The sequence below is a fragment of the Humulus lupulus genome, chromosome X (genome assembly GCF_963169125.1).
Source record: "Humulus lupulus chromosome X, drHumLupu1.1, whole genome shotgun sequence".
NCBI classification, from domain to species: Eukaryota; Viridiplantae; Streptophyta; class Magnoliopsida; order Rosales; family Cannabaceae; genus Humulus; species Humulus lupulus.
The window spans coordinates 88,196,156-88,218,986 of record NC_084802.1 but is presented as its reverse complement, the minus strand read 5'-3'; the positions used below and the strand labels follow the sequence as shown (position 1 = coordinate 88,218,986).

At 39.4% G+C, this 22,831-nt stretch overlaps 1 protein-coding gene across 1 annotated transcript; it reads left to right on the top strand.

Moving 5' to 3' along the window:
* The first annotated feature begins 333 nt into the window (after positions 1–333).
* LOC133806034 (uncharacterized) lies at positions 334–21,697 on the top strand. The gene is made up of 8 exons (XM_062244169.1): positions 334–406; positions 816–901; positions 1,244–1,303; positions 13,240–13,401; positions 19,406–19,461; positions 19,566–20,479; positions 20,591–20,997; positions 21,185–21,697. The coding sequence occupies exons 1-8, from the start codon at positions 334–336 to the stop codon at positions 21,695–21,697; spliced, it is 2,271 nt and encodes a 756-aa protein (XP_062100153.1).
* Positions 21,698–22,831: the final 1,134 nt, after the last annotated feature.

The window sequence follows — 22,831 nt, the reverse complement described above, 5'->3', positions numbered from 1 at the left end:
CCTCCGAACGGGATTCAGGCGTTGTCTGCGCTGTACATTCTCTACTATCTGCAAGGCTGGGATGAGCCTACTCCTCATGAGGTACATTACCTATTTGACTTCAGGACTAACCCAAGCCATAAGAACACGGGCTTTTTCCACCTCTTTCACAGGCAAAAGGGGGTTAAATACCTTTGTGGTATCGCACACAAGTCGAACCCCGGGAAATACTACACAGAGTATTTCCTCACATCAAACATCAAAGCCAACAATTTGGCTTTTACACATGCGAGTCCGTTCAAGCAACCCTTGCCCACTCAAGAGATGTTCAAGCGAGCAAAGGAGTTGGCTAACATGTGTATTGAGGAGAAGGACGTGAAAAATTTGGTTACCGTGGACAACCTTCAGATGGTGGGCCTGATTCCATGTAACCAAAATATTACAGCGGAGAGTACCACTGAGGAGAATAATGCGACCGATTAGTCCAACGCCGGGACTGAGGTGGTGACTGACCAGTTTTCTCCTGGGCCATCTCCGCACTCCCGTAGACCAGGCGATCTTGTCATTAGGGAGCCTCAGCCTGAGTATCAGCACAGTCCTGCTATTCCCACCCAGACCGGGAAGGGAAAAGCCATCCAGCCTGAGAGGGACCTCGGCTCATCATCTGACGACGAGGACGACTTCCTCGATTAGATCCTCAACTCAGGTCTAGTAGTCATAGCAATATGTTTGATAACTTGGTGATTTGAGACTAATAAAACTGTAGTAGTAATATACTTATCTACATTTTATTATATATTTTTTTCTAACGAATCTTGTGTTTTCCTCTTTTGCAGATCCAGAGATGTTCAAGCACTGCATTGCTCCTCCTGCCCCGAAGAGGAAGTCTGGTGAAGGAAGTGGCTCCACTCCCCTGAGCAAGGTCCCAAGGACAGTGCCACCGAGCTAAGGGAGACAACCTGAGGGGTTAGTTACGATCCCGTAGTTGACCCCTTCCTCGCTTCCTCCATCAGTGAGCCTAACTCCCCCTCGTCCGTCCGGCCCGAGCAAGGCACTACGTACTGCTAGTACCATTGGGAGGGGGGCAGTTGATCAGACCCTCCATGACGCTTCAACGATTCAAGGCTTTGAATCCTTCCCTCGACTCAGTGTTGATGTTGTCTTAGAGAGAGGGATTGCTCAGTTGGTGAATGTAAGTGCTCTACCACAAGATAGTTTGTTACTTATGTTCATACTTTGTAGTAACCTTTTGTTTTTCATGCAGATGCTCATGACCATCTGTCATGCCCAGCACCGATCAGTCGACTACAAGGAGTTGATCAAGGTCTTAAATGATCAACTGGTGGAGGCTCGAGCTATGGTGGATGCTTTTCAATCCAAGTTGGAGCGGTCAGAGAAGACTGTGGCTGAAAAAAAGGAGTCTCTTAAGGGGTTGGCTGATGGGAAAGATCAACTAATCCAAGCCAACAAGTCACTGACTAATCGGCTAGACTGACTGACTTGTGAGAACGAGGGGTTAGCTCGCGAGAACGAGGGACTAATTCGCGAGAATGAGGAGCTAAAGCAGGAGAAAGAAGCTGATTTGACTCGCTACGAGGAGACCTGCTTCAACTATTTTTATCAGGTGTGGAAGCTAAACAAGCCTCTCAACCTCGACTTTCTCACCGAGGAGATTAAGGCATAGGAGCTCGCCAAATGTGAGGCCAGGGCTGCTGAGGAAGCTGTTAATCCTACGGGCACTACATCTACTTCCCCTACGCTATCATTCCGACCTAAAGGAGCAGTTGATGCCGAGGAGGGGGTTGATCAACCTACTAGAGCCGACCAGTGATCCATCATCCTACCAGAGAAGCTTCTGCCTGACCAGACAAGTTGTTGTCCTACCAGCCTTCTATCATACTTTGTTTTGTGTCTTGTTATATACTTTTGCTCGTATGATCGATCTGTTTTGCACTTGCACTTTACTTTTCTTTTTTAACTAGCTTGAAACATTTAAGTCTTTTTACACTTAAAACATTACAAGTTTATTGTGAATAGTAAAGTCTCTATATGCCCTTTTTTTTCACATGAGTACTTAGTTTTCTAACTTAGAAATTCTAAACATTTCATAAGTCCATACTAAATATACTTTCTCATGGTCTTATTGCTCTAACATTTTATAAGCATAACGTTTATTATTACACGAATATCTACTTCTAACTTAAAATTTTAAAAATTCCAAGTTACTTAAGCTTTGTCAAACAAGTTAGCTTAATGGCCTTTTTAGACTTCAAAAATTTACAAGTCAGCCTAAAAACAGATATTTTTGCTCGTGCTCTTATTGCCTGTGTTGAAGTGCACGCCAGTATACCCTATGTGCCCCCCAAGTGATTGAGGGTTGAAAAATCCTTGATCACTTGCTACTTGACCGAATTTGTCCGAGCAATTACTACTCGTGAAACACATAGAATATACAAACATATTTCAGCAGTTAACCACTACAAAAACATGCAACTATTTAAACGTTGGTCATTCATCTGATGGATACCGACCAGTTGAACACTGCTCGATATATATGTATATTTATTTTTTAGAAGACCTATTTTGTTTAAATTGTAATGATAGTTGAACATTGCCAAGCAAGAATAATCAACACATATGCAAAATTTGTAGCAAGATTCGACCACGCTGCACGTGATCTCTTTTATTACTCGTAATAAATAAATGACAAAACGTGTCTAATAACGAGTCTCAAACAATACAAAATTAAATAACAAGTTAAGCACTTGATACAAAGCTACTACTCTGTAAGCAGTATTTATTGATAATATTTCTTCAAGTGCTCGCCATTCCAGTAGTTCCTAATCAGCTCTCCATTTAACCGAGCAAGCTTGTAGGTGTCGGGTGGCAAGACTTGCTCAATTTGATACGGTCCTTCCCAGTTTGGTCCTAGTACGCCAACTGCCGGGTCTCTGACAAACACCTTTCTGAGGACCAAATCTCCGACCTGGAACTTTCGATCTCGGACTTTGGAATTGAAGTAGCGCGCCACTTTTTGCTGATGAGCAGCAACTCTCAGGCTTGCCTTCTCTCGTCTCTCCTCGAGGAAATCCAAAGATTCTGCTAGCAATTGATTATTCTCCTCCTGGTTGTACATGGTCCTTCGATGAGATGGTGGGTCTACTTCAACAGGTAACATGGCTTCATACCCATATGCCAAGGAAAATGGGGTATGGCCAGTTGTTGTCCGGGCAGTAGTCCTGTATGCCCAAAGGACTTCTGGCAATTCTTCTGCCCAAGCACCCTTAGCTCGCTCCAGATGCTTTTTCAGAGTGTCCTTCAGAGTTTTGTTTACGGCTTCAACCTGCCCATTGGCTTGTGGATGGGCTACCGAGGAGAAACTTTTTGTGATGCCATGCCGAGTGCAAAAATTGGTAAATATGTCACTGTCAAATTGGGTGCTGTTGTCAGACACTATCTTCTTGGGCAGACCATAGCGACATATTATATTCTTAACCACAAAGTCCAACACTTTCTTTGAGGTGATCGTGGCTAGTGGTTCGACCTCAGTCCACTTAGTGAAATAATCCACTGCAACCACTGTAAACTGCACTCCTTCTTTCCCTTTGGGAAATTTCCCGATCAGATCAATGCCCCACACTGCAAAAGGCCATGGGCTCTGCATTTTCCTTAAGACATTCGGAGGCGCCCTGGGCACTTTAAAAAATCTCTGGCACTTATCACACTTCTTCACATACTCCATAGAATCCTCGTTCATTGTAGGCCAGAAAAATCCTTGCCGCAAAATCTTTTTAGATAGACTCTGCCCCCCAGCATGATCTCCACAGAACCCTTCGTGCACTTCAGCTAATAAATTTTTTGACTGGTCGGGTGTTATGCACCTGAGTAGAGGTAGGGAGTACCCTCTTCTATACAACACTCCCTCCATCATGGTGTACCTAGCAGCTTGCCTCATAATCTTCCTTACTTCATTACAATCATTTGGGAGGGTTCCTTGCTCAAGGTAAGCAATGATGGGGGTCATCCAGGTGTCAGTTATCGTGATCGTCATGGCTTCTTGTTCATCAATGCTCGGCTCCGCCAAGTATTCCACCGTTACTATATTCAAAGTTTCGGCATCTTTTGCACTAGCTAGCTTTGCTAGAGCATCCGCGTTAGAGTTCTGCTCTCGTGGTACTAACTTGATGGTGTACTCCTCGAATTGTGCTAGCAGATTCTTGGTCTTATTTAAGTATGCCACCATGCGTAGGCCTCTTGCCTGATATTCCCCCAAGACTTGGTAGACCACCAATTGGGAATCGTTGTTCACTTCCACCGATCGGGCATGCACATCTCTAGCCAAGCGCAAGCTTGCTAGGAGGGCTTCATACTCCGCCTCATTATTAGATGCATTAAATCTGAACCTTAATGCACAATGAATTCGGTGTTTCTCTGGCGTGACCAATATAATCCCAACTCCTGAATGATGCTCATTCGACGACCCATCAACAAAAAGTTGCCAAGTAGGAAGTTCCTCTTTTTGCTCAGTGACACGCTCTTGCTGGTCGAGAACATCAGCGATCCCGGTACATTCAGCAATGAAATCTGCTAAAGCCTGACCCTTAATAGAAGATCTCGGTTGGTACTTGATTTTGAATTGGCCCAATTCAACTGCCCATTTAAGTAGCCGACCAGACGATTCCGGCTTCTGTAAGACTTGGCGTAGAGGCTGGTCCGTAAGGACTTTAATGGGGTGTGCCTGGAAGTACGGCCGCAATTTTCGTGATGCAAGTACCAAGCAATAAGCCAACTTCTCGATCATGGGATACTGGGATTCTGCTCCTATCAATCGCTTGCTGACATAGTACACCGGGTGCTGCACTTTATCCTCTTCTCGTACTAGGGCAGCACTAACAGCGATCTCCGTAACTGCTAGGTACATAAAGAGGTCTTCTCCATCAACGAGCTTCGAAAGAACAGGAGGTTGGGCCAAATGTTCCTTTATTGCTTGGAAAGCTTGCTCACATTCTATCGTCTACTCAAACTTGTTGCTCCCTCTAAGCAGGTTAAAAAATGGGACACACTTGTCCGTTGATTTAGAGACAAACCTGCTTAGAGCTGCAATCCGCCCAATCAAGCTTTGCACATCCTTTATTCAGGGCCGGAGACTTCATTTCTATGAGAGCTTTTATCTTTTCCGGGTTTGCTTCTATTCCTCGGGAGTTCACAATAAACCCAAGAAATTTTCCAGAACCCACTCCAAATGAGCACTTGAGGGGGTTTAACTTCATGCTGTACTTTCTCAGTATTGCAAAGCACTCCTCCAAGTCTCGCACATGCCCTTCAACTTCCTTTGATTTCACCAGCATATCATCTACGTACACCTCCATGCTCTTGCCGATTAAGTCACGGAACATACCATTTACCAAACGCTGGTAGGTAGCTCCTGCATTCTTCAGGCCGAAGGGCATGACCCTGTAGCAGTATAGCCCTATATCTGTTCAGAAGCTGGTATGCTCTTCATCAGGAGGATGCATGCTGATCTGGTTGTACCCCGAATATGCATCCATGAAGGACAATGTTTCATGACCAGAGGTTGCATCTACCAACTGGTCTATTCTCGGTAAAGGAAAGCAATCCTTTGGGCATGCTTTGTTCAGGTCAGTAAAATCTACACAAGTCCTCCATTTTCCATTTGGTTTGGGCACCAACACTGGGTTTGAAACCAAGGTAGGGTAATATGCTTCCCTTATAAACCCATTCTCCTTTAGCCACTCTACCTCCTCCTTAAGAGCCTTTGCTCGATCTTTGTCGAGCAATCTCCTCTTCTGCTGCACTGCTGGATAGCTTTCATCCACGTTGAGCACATGGCTGATCACAGTTCGTGAGATACCCACCATATCCTTGTGAGACCAGGCGAAGACATCTTGATTCCTTCACAAGAATTCTATCAGCTGTGCTCTCACCTCTGCTTTCAACTTTTTTCCAATTTTGACCCCTTTGGTCAGGTCATTCTCATCTACCAGAACCTCCTCTAACTCCTCGGATGGTCCCACATCACTTTCATAATCCCCAAAGCGAGGATCAAAGTCCCTTCCCTCACTTTGGGCAACGCCCTATTTGGTGACTTCATCACCGGATGGGGTTTTCTGCTCTTTTAAACCAAGAGTGCTCTCTTGGCCAAACTCCTCTAACATCTCTTCCTGATCGGTTACCACTGCAAAACTCAGGCCGACATCCATCTCTTCCACCTCCTCTCTCTCAGCACATACAATCATGTTGCTCTCCTTGGCCCCCTTCCTTGCTTTAGCTACTGAGGCGTTATAGCACTCCCTAGCCTCCCTCTGGTCTCTTAGGACGCAGCCTATGCCTGCACTAGTCAAGAACTTCATGGAAAGGTGCCAAATTGAAACCACAACATGTAAGTTTGTGAGCAGTGGTCGACCAATAACCACATTGTAGGCGGACGGGCAGTCAACAATCAAAAACTCGGTCATTACTATCTCATGCTTGGGAGCCTCCCCCGTCGTAACCGGCAACTTGATAGTTCTAGCTGGTGACAATCCTTCTCCAGTGAACCCATAAATGACTTGAGAGCATGGCTTCAAGTCATTGATAGATAGCTTCATCCTCTCGAAGGATGACTTATAAATAATGTTCACAGAACTCCATGTATCGACCAGACATCTCTTCACCTTCATATTGGCAATTTAGACTGTCACAACAAGAGGGTCATTGTGAGGATACCTCACGTGTCGAGCATCTTCTTCAGTGAAAGTGAGGGACTCACTTTCGTATCTTGGGTTCTTCGGCGGTCGCTCCGCCATTGTCATAACTTCAGAGGTTGATGCTGCATCCAACTCATGACGAAGGGTGCGAGCATACCTCTCCCTCGCCTTATTACTATCTCCAGCAAGATGTGGACCTCCACAAATGGTATCTAGTGTGAAGTCCACAGGTTCAGGTTGCAAAGGTGGGGATCGTTGCAGCTTGAACCCAGGATTGTTGTTACTTCCCTCTCACTGGGTCATCTCTGCTCGATACTTCTTCAGCTTCCCCGACCGGAGGAGAAACTCTATCTCATCTTTGAAGAGATTGCACTCATTCGTGTCGTGACCATAGTCTCCATGGAAGCCACAGAACTTGTTCATATCTCTTTTACTCATCTCCTTCTTGATAGGTGGGGGTTTCCGGTAAGGGACCTCTTGATGATTGGCCAAATAGATCTCCGCTCGGCTCGCCGAAAGAGTGGTGTAGTTGGTGAATCGAGGTTCATACTTCGTTGGCTTGTCGTTTGGTCCCGACTTAGCCTTCTTCTCATTGTGGCAATCAGACCCGTTATTCCCACGTTTCTTACCACCATTTTGATCATTTCCACCATTCTTGGGAGGATCAGTCGATCCACTCGAGTTGTTCAGGCCCTTCTCTCCCTTCTTAATCGCATCATCCAACTTCATGTATTTGTCTGCCCGGTCCAAAAATTGTTGTAATGTTGAAATTGGATTGCGATGAATGCTGTCCCACAAAGGACTCCGATAGATAATTCCAGAAGAAATTGCCACCATCTTCCCCTCATCTCCAACTGCAGTAGCTCGGTTAGCTTCTCTCATTAACCTTTGTATGTAGTTGTTGACGGTGAAATCTTGTCAACGATTAAAGGTTAGAAAACTAAGATTTTTATAGTAAGGGAAGCTTAGAATCATGAGGAAAGAACTTCAATCAATAGAAAAAAAAAACAGAGCAACAATGGAACAAAGATCATGTATTTCTAAAATGTCCCCTCATACACTCAGTTTTTCAACCCCTTAACCTGAGGGGTTGGGGCCTATTTATAGGGGGGCTCTATTGGCCCTGGATACAGACAAGTCCCAGACGACAGGGTCGTACATAGGTACTCTGATAGTGTAGTGGCTCAGGGCGTAGTGGTGTCTACCCTGATGATGCCAGAGTCGTGGCCTAGGACATAGTACTGTCGGCTCTGGCGTATGGTTGGGGGTGGCCAAGTGGTACCACTACTCTTCGTACAGGTCCGTACTGCCACTACTCCTCAGATGCAGGACACGGGGCCATACCTTTGTTCTCTCCACAACCGTACGCCCCGTGTCAGTACGCGTGTCTTGTACCCGGTTGTCCTCATCAATACACGTTTGGTACCCAATGCTGGCTTGGCATTCCCACTAAGTGTCTCTAAGTACCCCTCATGCTAATGCCAAGGAGGCTTCATCCTGTATGCGTCATGTGTGGCCGATACGCTAGGAGCCGAGGCTGGTCTATGCAGGTCACGTGAAATCGAGGCTGAAGACACGGGCGGCGCAACAGGGCAGCACCCTCGCATAGCGAGGGTCCCTCGCATAGCGAGGCTGCCCCTCTTCCCTCCGGGTGCAGGCGTGGCGAGGCTCAGAGCACAGACTCCACAACAAGGCGTCCATCCTCACATAGTGAGGGTATCTCGCATAGCGAGGCTGGCTTTCTTCTCCTAAGTGCAGGCGAGGCTCGATGCTTGATGGAACGGGGCGCACGCAGATGGCCAACCCGGGACCCTCGCATAGCGAGGGTGACGTTCAGATTGGCAAGCGGCCGAGGGCCCTCGCATAGCGAGGGTGGCCCTCTTAGCTCAATTCCCTCACCATTATGTGACGTCCTCATCCCCTTGTGCAGACAATGAGTAGCTTTTAGGATGTCTCGTAGTATAGAGCTTCACTTGTGAATAGGATTCATAAGGGAGGAATTTCCACATTTACAGTAGTTCTTAAGAGACTCATCTTTTCCTTGCTTAATATCTGCCAAGTGATTGGCATAAACAGGAGGGGTCCGAGCAGCACTAAACTGCCTGCAAAACTCCTTTCTAAAACTTTCCCAAGAAGTGATGGAGTTAGGCTTAAACTTCCAATACCACTCCTGGGCAGTGTCGGACAATGTGGTGGGGAAGACTCTGCAGCGATAGTCATCACTCACCCCGAGAAGCTCCATCTGATCTTCGAACTTCCCAACATGCCTTATCGGGTCTGCCTTTATAGTATAAACTGGCAGTACCGGTGCTTTGTATTTCGCTGGTGGTTGAGCTACTCTAATTCGAGCACAGAAAGGGCTGCCACTCCTGTGGTCTACTGGATCAATCGCAGATGGTCATTTTGACAAACTCTGAACTGCTGCTGTCAAAGCATCAAGCTAGGCTTGGATGGCTGGGGCCACTGCAAGGGACTCATTTTCGGGACCGCCTAGTCGGGCACTCCTATCTGGCAAACCATCATCGAGTATTTCTACTCGACTGGTAGGTCGGATTGGCTCTTGCCCTTCGACCGGGATGATCCTTCTTCTATCAGCAATGACGTCCCTTAGATCCTTCTGAGTAGTGTGCTTTCCCAATCGATCGAATACCGTACTCCGAGTCTTCTCGGAAGGTTTGCTGGGTGGAACATGCTCCTTGCCACTGCGCTGGTTGGGATGCAGTGGTGGCCTTCCTGTCTGAGTTGGGCGATCTTTTCCTCCTCGATGGTTGTCATTATTCTTCTCCTTCGACTGGTCAGTGTGATGACTGACAACTTCATCACGCCCATGCCCATCTTTGAAGTGGGAAGTTTCTTTACCTCGAGGAGCTCTATTGTGATCCTGTTCAGGAGGTGTTTTCTTGCTACCTGACTTATGACTTCCTGACCTGGAAGTCTCTGATCGATGGCTCCTTGAGGGGGTTCTGGAGTTCCCCCTTTGAGTTCAGGAAGTGCCCGACCGGACTCCAACTTCCTCACGACCAGGTGGGTGACTACCACCCCTGCTTGGTCCGCGAGAGTGGGGTCTATCAGTGTTCTTACGACCAGCTTCTGTGGTCCTTGCTCCTGGGATGGCTGCCACTCCAGGTGCAGCTTGGGCATTGGCCCGAGTCAGCTGCGTAGCTGCCTCCAGAGCGAGTGCAGCCTTCCGATGTCGCCTATCGGCCTCCTATTGCTGTCGCCGGATCTCTTCACTCTTAGCATCCATTTCTCGTCTTTGCTGCTCGAATGCGGCATTCTGCCTAGCCATTTCTTCAGCGAGCGCCTCCTGCCTGGCATTGAACTATGCCATCTCCTCCTGGAAGGAACTCATGGCTTCCTGGAGCTCTTCAACCTCTGGGGTTACATCTTCGAGCATGACTCTAGGCTCAGTTTCATGATCTTGAAGGCTAGGACCTTTTGGTCTGGCAGAGCCTGTCTTCTTGGAGGTTGCATTGGTGTTCTTAGGCACCATAATATCTCAGGGACCGTCTGTCTTTCTCTTCAGGCTCTCAATGAAAGCACTAAAATGTTGACCGCGTTTTTGGCCAACGACGTGAGAACGTCAAAAACAATAAACCTTCAAGAGAAAATAAACGATACAGACGATTTTATAGTGGTTCAGCCCCAATGTGATGGTAATAGCCTAATCCACTTAGAGTTATGATTATATATCTACACTCAAGATCAGAAGAACCTGAGTCAACTGAGTTTCTTCAGTGTAGATTACAAGAATATAGGAATTCTCTCAAATACAAGTACTTTCTCTCTCTAGAAAATTCAGATCAAAAGTTCAAAATTCCAAAAATCCTCTTTATGATGCCATAAGCTTGTATTTATAGGCTTAGGATCACACAGATGATATCCCCCATAATCGGGATATTTTATTATTCACATTTTATTTAAATTACAACAATATTCAAAATGTAACAGTACACCATATTCGTGGGATAAATGAGAGATTCCCGTGTATGCCAAGACCGATTCTTGTTGAAGCCGTTTCTGGGAATCTTGACGTAGTCCTGCTCTATCTAGTTGATCCATATCACCTTCAGTCTGGTCAACCATACCTTTACTGGGCAGTCATGCACTTGACTAGGCAGACATGCACTTAGCTGGTCGAACATGGTCATGACCGATCGGCCAAGTTCATGTCTGGTCGGACAAAGTCATGCCTGGGCAGGCAAGGTCATTCCTGGGCAGACAAGGTCATTCCTGGGCAGACAAGATCATTCCTGGGCAAACAAGGTCATTCCTGGGCAGACAAGGTCATTCCTGGGCAGACAAACTCGTGACTGGTCGGACAAGGTCATGCCTGGTCGGTCATGACACTTCTCAAGCCAGTCAAAATTCTTCGATGGCCTACTGGGCTACTCCTAAGCCAGGTCACCCAACCATTCCTTGCCACTTGTCATTTATATTGCCACATCATCATTTTCAAATTTTGGGGATAACAGCTACAATATGATTATTAATATGATATGATATGATTATGAAATGAATATGATATTTTTTTGCTATGAGTTTTACGATACGTATGTAGTTTCCTTGTTATTACTTGAAATTGTTGCATTTGTTTATACTTCCTTACTTGGATTTTAGCTCACCCCCTTACTTTCCCCCTTTCAGGTAGGCAATAGGGTTTCTCCTTGGCACACACAGTGATGTGGGAAGTTCCGATGTCTTGGAATGTTTGACGCGGGGTGTCCTATGAGCGATTAATAATCAAGATGAGCGCCAAGAAAGATTATGAAGTTATATGCTATGGTTTATGTTTTATATACGTCAGTGGGACTTATTATGCTTATTATTTTTTCAAAGACTACATAAAGACACTACATTTTTATTTTAAATCTATTGGGCCCAAATTGTATGTTTTATCAAGGCCCCACTGAACATTTAATCTAAAATGGTATTTTTCTAATAAATAGGAATTGAGCGACATTTTTACAAAGTAAATAGATTAGGGCGTTCTTACATTAGTGGTGTAATTTGAGTTAGGGGCAAGATTACTATTTTGCCCTTGCGGTTAATTTAGTGGGAATTAATGTTGGTAACTGGTTTACCATGCGCTCAATGGAATGGACGGGGGGTAGGCCCAGGGAATTCAATTTTTTTATTTTATTTAAACATACTTTAAATAACTGGATCCATTAACATGTGTACATTAATCAATGACATGGAAAAAGAAAAGGAATTTACCAGTTGTAGAACTATTAAGATTCCTCGCTATCTTTTTGTATCTCCAACGAACATCCAATCCAAAGCAACCTTCTAAATACTCTGGCCAAGATCTTCCAGGATGTATCCCTACACCTCAAGACATGTGTGGGCACGTAGAGTTATGGTGGGAATTATGTGATTCACAAGATATTCTCAACACATGAGATCTTTAAGGTAAGGGTAAGATGGTCTTTTTGAACATTAGATTGAGTGTATTAGCCAAATGTTGAGCATTTTTGAGTCCTTCACGTTAATAGCCTCTCCCTCCTCTTTGGTCACCTTCAAGAGCACTTCCAAGGATACCAAGTATAAGACGTGGTCCAAGCCTTGATTGAGGAACTTGGTTGAGGAAATTGGAAATTTATTAAGGATTGAAGCTGTGAAGATCATTAGTAACACTCAAGGATTTCATTTTTCAGAAAGGTAGCACTACAACAATATTGAGTATATATTACATTAAAGAATAGCATATATTTAGAAGTGCTATTATTAAGTGGGGGGATTAAAAAACACGGAACTGAATAGTGGGGATTCAAAACACACGGTCTGATTTTGGCGCCATATGACTAAAAACTCAGGCGACAAAATGAATTTCTGCCAAATTCCCTTTCTCTCAGCCTTTCTCTAAGTTACCCTTTCTCTCAGCCTCCATCTCTCACTCATGAAGCCCTCTCCGCCCTCTCCACCCTCACGAAGACTCACCGCCCTCACCGCCCTCAACTCATCTCTGCCTCACCGCCCTCACAAAGTCTCTCCGCCCTCAACTCATCTCTGCCTCACCGCCCTCACGAAGTCTCTCCACCCTCACCGCCCTCACGAAGTCTCTCCGCCCCCAACTCATCTCTGCCTCACGAAGACTCGCTCCAGAGTCGAGCTCTTTCTCCGCCTCACGAAGTCACGCTCCAGAGTGGAGCTTCTCTGCCTCACGCCCACGTAACTTTACAGCAAGAGATAGATTTACTGAAGGTACTGATTTCCCATGGATCCTTAGTATCGATAATGATCAAGAAATTACATGATGGTTGTACGTATTACATTTTTTTATATCCTCTATAAATGAGAACTGTGAAGGGTCTTGTATAATATCTTTAGAAGGCTATAAAAGTAATAAATTCTTTCCTCAGACCTGCCTGATATTGTATTTTGTGTTCACTAATTATGTGCTTAATATTTTATGGAAATGCTGAGCTTATTTATGTAAGATTGTTATTCCCCAAATTTGATCTTTATGTGTCTTCAATGTAGACTCTTTTTTATTTTTTTTTCCAAATCTTATTTCTCTTTCTTGATGCACCGTCAAATATGCATGCAGGTTTCTTCTTCCAGTCCAGCAACACTTATAGTTATCAACGACATTGCTGCATATTTCTTTGGGTTCTTTTTTGGAAGAACCCCATTGATCAAATTATCTCCAAAAAAAACTTGGGAGGGATTCATTGATGCTTCTGTTACAACTGTCATATCTGCATTTTTGGTAAGCTTATTTTTCCTATGCGATGCACATTTAGCATTCTTGTGCATATTCCTGAGATTTAGGAACTGTAGCATTACAAAGTTAAATTAAGTTTCCTACTCAGTTATAAAGTGATGGATGTGGTCCGGCCTCGGTCACCATCTTATTTGTTAAGGATTGTCTATGTGTAGATCCACACTATAGTTTGGTTGGTAATGGGCTCGATATAAGTATCTGCTGGCCCTAATTTCTACTGTTATCACACAGCCATATCACATTCTGTTTTACCTGAACGTTGTTAACCTAATACTATACTCAATTGTTCTTTATGTACTTAAATTCCTAAGTCCTCTAATACATAACAGTCGTGTATCCATATATACACTAGTCCTGTTATCTTGCTTGTATGACTCAAGTAGCGTGTATTAATTATGCAGTTTTGAACTCACAAATAAGAAAGATTGGTTTATGCATGCCAAAACCTGCAGCTTAGCAATGAAACTTTTGAGATATAAACTGAGGACTTCCATTTTAGTTAAACACCATGGATAGCTATCACTTCATTGTTATGTTCTTTCACTTGAGTTGAATCCTACAACTAGCATCCTTGGAAGAAGGTGAATGGTCAGAGACTGATAAACCTTATTCACTTTTGCAGAATTTGAACCACAAAAATATTGTGAAATATCTTGGATCCTTAAAGACTAAGAGTCACCTCCACATAATTCTTGAGTAAGTGGATGTAAAACTTGTGTATGATATTTAATTGTGTGACTTTTATTTTGGAAAGTCCTATTATTTACTCCGGTTAAAATTTGTAGATATGTGGAAATTGGTTTTTGTTTGGCTCATGAATCAATACCAGAGATAGGATTTATTATTTTTGCCTTCTGACTTGTTTCAGATACTTAATCAGTAGTAAGCCAGTCATATTACTGTGTTTGGAAGCACTGAATTATACAGAAAACTTTTCTTTCTGCACATAAATGGATAAAACAAAATAAAAATGTCGTTTGCAATTTATTACTTGAAATAGAATGCAAATTGACCTTTTATTTAAAAAGAAAAAAAATTAATATATATATTTTTTAAAGATAGATCTTAATATATTGAGTGCATATCTATGCATGGTAGCTCTTGGGCTTTTTCTCAAGTCTCTTGAATCTGCCAAATTAATTTTGAGGAGATTGATTTTAGCTCTAGTGGGTCAATGATCAAAATGAATCAAAGTTAGGCCCCAAAGGCATAGTACTAATTACTTATATAATTTTTTTTTATGTAATTAGTGGAACAAACTCTCAATCATGTAAAAGGAATTTCAGGATAAAAAATGAATTAATCAACTTCTGTTCGTTGAAAGTGGTAACTTTAAAATGATCATTTTGCTAATATATACCAATAGAGAACAGTCATGATTGAGACTGAATCTAGTGTAACTAATATAATAAACATTAGCTAAACAATGTTCATTACTAATTAAACTTAGAAGTTAGAATGGTTATCTTTTGATGTGAAAGATTGAGTTGTATACAATAATTAAGAAAAATTATTATCTAATAGTTTAAAATAAATAATTATCTAAAATAATAGAAAAAGATGTTAAAATATTTTATTATCTCTGGTATAAATATTTTATTTATTTTCTATCTCTAGTTCGAACATTATGACGCCACTCATAGTCTAAAATATGGTTTGGTAGTGATACCTAGAGAAATTTTTGAAGTCAATGTGTTGGTTAAAGTGATTGAAAATTTCAGGAAACAGTGTATAGCTTTATGTTTTTTCGCATTGTATGAATGATAAATATATGTATATATATAAAAATAATAGATGAAAAGAGCCACTGTAAAGCAAAAACTCAAAAAATAAATAAATAAAGGACATTATGTACTGGGTTAGTTCTCACAATACAGCCTTTATTACAGTGTTCTAATAGCTTGCATATTTAGTGTTTAAGCACCTCTGAATACTTAATGTTAGTTTTTTCTCTCCTTTATATTGTTTTCAATAAATTCTTTTTTGCTTTGGTCAATATATTGATTGAAATGGTATAAAATCAGAGAAGTTGTTAGGCGGATTATAAGTCTGTTTTCATTTCACATCTTATGACAATTTTTTTTTGTCAAATATCTACATTTCATATTATTCTATAACAATTTTAAACACTAATACTTTCAAATTTGAAGCATCAGGACTTTCTCTGAGGTTTTACAAGATCTGAGTTTTCTATATTTAAAGGTATTTTTTTTAAACTAATTCATAAATTTATATAATTTGTTTATTCTATATTTTTATTTATCTCCATCATGTATGCTTATGTGAATGGTAAATAATACTTTTTTTAACCTTTTTATTTTACATGCTCTTCCATATGTAATTCATATGCTTATTATTTGTTTGATATAGTCAATTTGTTTACTATGTATAATTTGTTGACTTAGCTACCAACATCCGAAAGATCATAGAATGAGTGATCACAGAGACAGTGGTTTCTGAGCATTGAAATCTATAAGATGGTTTAGTTTTCTTTGTTCAAAAAAAAAAAAACAGAATAAGAGCTGAACTAAAGGAGGTTATTATATTTTTTAATCAATGATCATTTGAGTATGTAAATAATATCTATGTCTTTGTTCATGTAATTTTTATTTTGATCTTATAAGCATGTTGTTCTTTCAATATGAGATAATTGTGACATGACTTTTTGATTTATTGGGTTCTCTACACAAGTTTCTAAATTTCTTTAACTCTTTCAGAAATTCAGAATTGGAGGGAACTTTATTTGCAGCAGTTTGCAAGAGGTATGTTTTCTTTTATTTTTGTTAAAATACTTTGCAAATGTTAGAGGAGTTTGAATATCTTAGATATTCATCCATAGTGAAGTAGGTTCTGAGATTATTATTATTGTGTGCTGCGGTGATAACGGAAGGTTGAGAACTTGTGTGTATTAGTGAAGTAGGTTCTGAGAAATTTGTGTGCTACGGCGAGAAAAGGAAGAAAACTTGTGTGTTGATTGAATATTTTGAATTGATAATGATTGATGGTTGGTTAATAAATATGGCTGGAATGTTTTCTGATTTTCTGTTAGTTATTTGATGTATATCTAAAAAACTTCAAAAACCATAGAAATTTGAAAGTAGAATCGAAACCCATGTGGGGAAATATATTAGAATAATTATAGAAATAGCTTCTTGCAATTCAAAAATATATTAGAATAATTGTTCGAATATCAGGAGAAAGACCGCCATGAACACAAAGTACCTGGAGAGAAAAATAATATATATTATTACATAACTGAAGCACCCAGGCATCTATGCAACCAAATAACATATGATAAGTGCGTGTATAAACTATGCATAAATAACAGGAAATATTAGAATGTGACATCATGTGTGAGTGTGTGTAAAGCAAGAGAACCTTACAGTGTCATCTATGATTGCTGAAAGCGTCAAATAATCAAAAACATCTGTACAATACCGCCATGCATTAGCATTTCCATACTTCCTCTGGCACTCGTCATAAAAACCATACACCTAGCAGAGATGACATGATCCATAAAAAAAAAAATCAGTGATAAGAACTCCTAAAAGCTTCTAAACTGGTATTCGGAGACATTAGCATCTCTATTTTAGTCATAAAATATCAAGAGAGAAAAATAACAGTTGATAAACTTTATTTTAACACACCCAGCTGCCTAAGCTATCAAGTTGAAACAGTTGAGAAACTATTGAAGTGTGACTAACAGTAAAGTCTTCTATTTTTTGTGCACAAAGCAAAACTTTTTTAATGAAGAAAAGGACAATAGGCAAACTCAGAAGATAATTGATAATTGTTGAACACTAAATCCTTCCAGCTAAGACAATAAAACAAGAAAGGAAAGTCGTTGAACTCCTTAACCATCAACCCACGAATAGAAGCTAAAAGCTTGGCTCTACAATAAAATGTAGCTTTATCCGGATAATGTGAATTACAAATATGAAACACAACTGGCAGACAGATTTAGTCATCAATCAACTAAATACAAAGTGAACTTGAAAAATCTTAAAGTGAACTAAAAAGTTTGGAATTCATCAATCAACTGGTTGTCTTGGTATTTCTTCTTCTTTGTTGTTGCCTTCACTTTAGTTGGAATATCTACAATTTAGAAAACAACATTACTCAATTTATTGAAAATAAATACGCATAAAGAAAAAACATTAACAAAGACTAGTAAAGCAAATCAGGCTCGGTTGTAAAATTGTAGAATTCTAAACTTGTAATATTGAACTGTTTTTATTAATTACAAATAACAAAGACAAACAACAATAACATGAATATCAAATTAAAATAATAGCAGCAAGCAAAAACAACCATAATCCATAACTGCTTAAAACAACTCCTTTTATACTTTGCATCTTTGTTATTACAATAATAAAATACATTTAATCACACTGTAGAAAAATTAGCAAAAATAAAAATCAAATAATCACATTTAAATATGATATAGGAAAACATGGCTACCTTTACTTATCAAAACAAAGATTTTGTTTCCAGCAAGTTTTGCAATGTATTGCGTTCAACAATAAGAGGTAATAATCATATCAAATGGAAACAAATTGAACCAACCTTTCCAATCAAAGAAGGACCCATAATAGCATTCACATTCTCAACATCCTACATGTACCACAGAAACGAGCAGATTAAATACACATAAAAAAAAAACTATCAAATAGATCAGTTAAGTATGCAGTGAAACTAGGAAAGTGTTCGTCACCTTAACCACGCCTTTTCCAAGGTAGTCTTATCCTCCATCCCTTAGCTTAAGAGTCTCGTACACTCCTAGTTAAACAAAAAAGGAACACAAAATAGCTGAATCCCAATCCTAAGAAACGTTTATCTGAACAATAGAGCCAATAAAATTAATTTTACAAACCGAGCATATCAACAGATTTAGTTCCAACAACAATTAATCTAATACAAATAGCATATCAAACATAAAAATATAGAAAATAAAAATAAAATACCTCACTTTTCTCCTTTGCAAAGCCACAAATATGAGTATTGGAATAGTGTTCTGTGTTCTAATAGTTTTTCCGCCCTTAGTTCATAAAATAGAAATATCGTATGAACTAAACTTGTAAGAAGAATCATATTAACAATACTAAATACAAAAATAATTCATAGAAAAAAAATAGTTACTATCAGTGAGTGATCTAGGTGTGTAGGACCATATGGCTTAGTGTACAGCGGGAATTATTTGTTCATTTTTTGTTTCTTTCCCTTAGTTGCCTAGAAGCAAGGCAATCCAGAAAGTAGGATCAATAGGAAACTTCAGAGGCTTTTGATGTTTTTTACTTTTTTTTTTATCTGTTTTTACTTTTAGAGATTTAGAATCTGATATAGAAAACAGCACAATCTGAATGGTCTAAGGGAAAACAAAACTGACCTCATAATATGGTATCAAAGTCTTCTCAGCTAAAGTCCAAAATTAAAATCAAGATGTCAACAAATTTGAGCAACCTTTTTATTTTATTTTTTTATATGGTCCCTCATCTATGATATTGATCAACAGCTGTGTTTGCATTACTCAAGTCTAAAATTCTCCCTGTAATACCATACAAGTAACAAACATCAACCACTATATCTTCATCTAATGCTTAGAAAAGAAATTATGCATTACTTAAAAGTTATCGAACAATTTTTTTGAAGTTCTCACCTGGTTGTTTTGTAAATGTATCCCATATACTAACTCCTTTATTTCCCTCATCAGAAGCTCCCTCAAACTACCATATTGAAATAGATATCAAATTCTTGAACTGACAATACTCTTTATATATATATAAATATATATAATATTTCTTTGAGATGAGGATTGGAAATGCCAGAATTATCTCAAGTTTAGCAATAAGACTAAATAAACAGCTTAAATTCATTTCTGAACTCAAAATCAAGTAATTTTAAAAATCAAATCATATAGTATATTTTGGTTGATACAATTTTGTATTTACCATTACATAGACTTATCAAAATTTTGCTTTTTTTTGGTTAGAACAGGACAACTAAATTGGTGATCATGTTGGATAAAAATTGGCTACGCTTCAATAGGTAATAAGAATTAGGGATTTAATTAGTGCTAGCTTAGTAAAATTAGTAACTTACTGTATTTGTTACTAATATATTATAAATATGAACTTGTCTTTGAATTGTAGAGCCTCGGATGAGTATAGAGAAGGCGCTAAGAATTTTGTAGAAATGTCAGAAAAGCTAGCTGGTTATCCAGAAAAGTTATTGTGTCCATGCAAAGTTTGTCGAAACTTAAGTCACCAATGTATTAACATTTTGTATGAACACTTAGTCATTTATGGGATTGATCCAACATACAAAATCTGGTTTCATCATGGGGAAGAATTATCAAGAGATGATGATGTAGAGACAATGGAAACATTTGATTCTTACAACTTGTTTAGGGCTACAAATATTGATGGTTGTGATTTTGAAAGTCATCTAGAAGGTCATGATGAAATTTTTATGGAAAAAATAGAAGATGCAGACACTCCATTATATCCACAATGCACTAAATATACTAAGTTATCGTCAATTGTTGCATTGTATAAGGTTAAAACTACCAATGGATGGTCTGACAAAAGTTTTGATGAATTGTTAAGACTTTTGAATGATATGTTTCCTTTAGATAATATGATCCCCAAGTCTATGTATGAGGTTCGAAAATTTCTTCGATTATTTGATTTAGGATATGAAAATATTCATGCGTGTGTTAATGATTGCTGTTTGTTTAGAAAAGACAAAGAAAACTTGCAAGAATGTCCAACATGTGGAACTTCACGTTGGATGTCAGATAAGCTGACTAAAAAGGTTCGACATGGTGTCCCAGCAAAAGTTTTGAGGTACTTTCCTATAATCCCTAGGTTGAAACGGATGTTCATGTCTAGTAGAATTTCAAAGGAATTAAGATGGCATCACAACAATAAAAGTTGCGATGGAAAAATGCGTCACCCAGTGGATTTAGCAGCATGGGAGCTAGTCAATGATAAATGGCCATCATTTTCAAATGAAGAGAGAAATATTAGACTTGGCCTTTCCACAGATGGATTTAACCCATTTAGTAATTTAAGTTCTAAGTATAGTGTTTGGCCTGTTTTGTTGGTCATGTACAACTTACCCCCATGGTTGTGCATGAAACAGGAGAATATTTTATTATCAATGTTAATTCCAGGACCTAAACAGCCTGTGAATGTTATTGATATATACTTAGAACCCCTCGTAGAGGACTTGAAATTATTATGGAATGAGGGTGTTGATGCTCATGATGCATTGGACAATACAAATTTCAAGTTGCGGGCTATTTTGATGTGGACAATCCAAGATTTTCCAGCATACGGGAACCTTGCTGGTTGTAAAAATAAGGGATGTTTTAGTTGTCCCCTATGTGGTTATGGTACTCATTCAGAGTGGCTAAAACATAGTGGGAAGTTTTCATATCGTGGTCATCGGAAATTTCTTAAAGAAGACCATCCATTTCGGAGTAAAAGAAGTTGGTTTGATGGAGAAGTTGAGCATGGAAATCCGCCAAGAATTATGAATGGGACTACAATTGCTGAACACCTTAAAGATTTTGTGAATGTTTGGGGAAAATCCACTTCAAAGAAAAGGAAACAAAATGATTCAAAAGAAATGTGGAAAAAACGATCCATATTTTTTCAGTTACCTTATTGGAAGGTTAGCACATTCTTACTACTCTAAAAAAAATTTGTGTAAATTATTGTTTTTGGAGGAATTTCATTAGTTATTTCTTTTGCAATTTTTTTAGGAATTGTATGTTCATCACAATTTGGATGTGATGCACATAGAGAAAAATGTTTGTGAAAGCATCTGTAATACATTGCTAGATGTTGCTGGAAAAAGTAAAGATGGACTAAAAACTCGCTTGGATTTGCAACATATGGGTATTAGGAGTGCATTACACCCACAAGAGAAGGGGACTAGAACCTATCTTCCTGCAGCTTTACACACACTATCAAAGCTTGAGAAAGAATTATTTTGTAAAAGGTTGTTCTCATTGAAAGTACCTGATGGATATAGCTCAAATATTCGAAATTGTGTTTCAATGGAACAATGCAAGCTCATGGGCCTTAAGTCACATGATTGCCACATTTTGATGCAACAATTACTACCGGTGGCTATAAAAGGATTGATGCCATTGGGTCCAAGAGATGCTATAATAAGATTATGCACGTTCTTTAATCGAATATGTCAACTTGTTCTTGATAGAGAAAGCATAATGACATTAGAAATGATGTTATTGAAACTTTATGCTTACTAGAGAGATTCTTTCCACCATCATTTTTTGATGTCATGATTCACTTAGTGGTTCATATCGGACGAGAAGCACGACTATGTGGACCAGTCCAATTTCGATGGATGTATCCATTTGAGAGGTGAATCACTAAGACTTAATTGTTTTGTTTATTCTTATTAGTTTATGTGAACATTCTATTAATGATGAGAAATTGTGTGATTAATAGACGCATGAAGATATTGAAAGATTATGTCAGAAATCGAGCAAGGCCTGAAGGTTGTATTGCAGAGTGTTATCTTGCAGATGAGTGTGTGAGCTTTTGTAATGAATTCACTGACCATTCAATTGAACTAAACACAAAAGAAGGTCGAAATGAAGAGTGGTCAAATGATGTGATACTTGAAGGTCGTCCAATTTCTAGGAGGAAAGAAATTATATTGACAGATGAGTTGTTAGAAATTGCACATCGGTACATTCTGTTAAATACATCTGTTGTGGAGCCTTTTCTAGAGTAAGTGTCTGACATTAGAAATTATTATTTTTTATATTAAAATAGTAGTAATACTAACTCATTGGTCCTATAAATTAGGATTCACTTAGAGGAGTTGAAAAAAACAAACAAAATATATGAGAGAAATAGTGGATTACTTTGGAAGAAACATATACAAACTTTTTCAACATGGATGAAGGAAAAGGTAAATTAATGCAAACTAACTGGTTCATATCAGTTGTTTTAAATATCATTAAGAAAATTAACAATGTCATACTACTATTTGTATAGGTTCCTATGCATTCCTCAACTTGTGATGAAACTGATTTGTTGAAATGGCTAGCATATGGACCCAGAAAACATGTTGCTTCTTACACTGGATATATTATCAATGGTCAAAGATTCCATGTACATGACATTGAGAAGTCCACACAGAATAGTGGTGTCTCAATTGAAGCTACAACTATGTGTAGATCTAGTGCCAAAGATGTATCTCAAGTTCCTAATTTAGTTTCATACTATGGGGTTATAAGGGAGATAATCTTGTTAGATTACTATATAGTTCAAATTCCAATTTTCAAATGTGATTGGGCAAATGTCCCTAACGGTGTTAGGGTGGAGGATAGTCTTACTTTAGTTAATCTACACCAAAGTCAATGGTCTGTTGG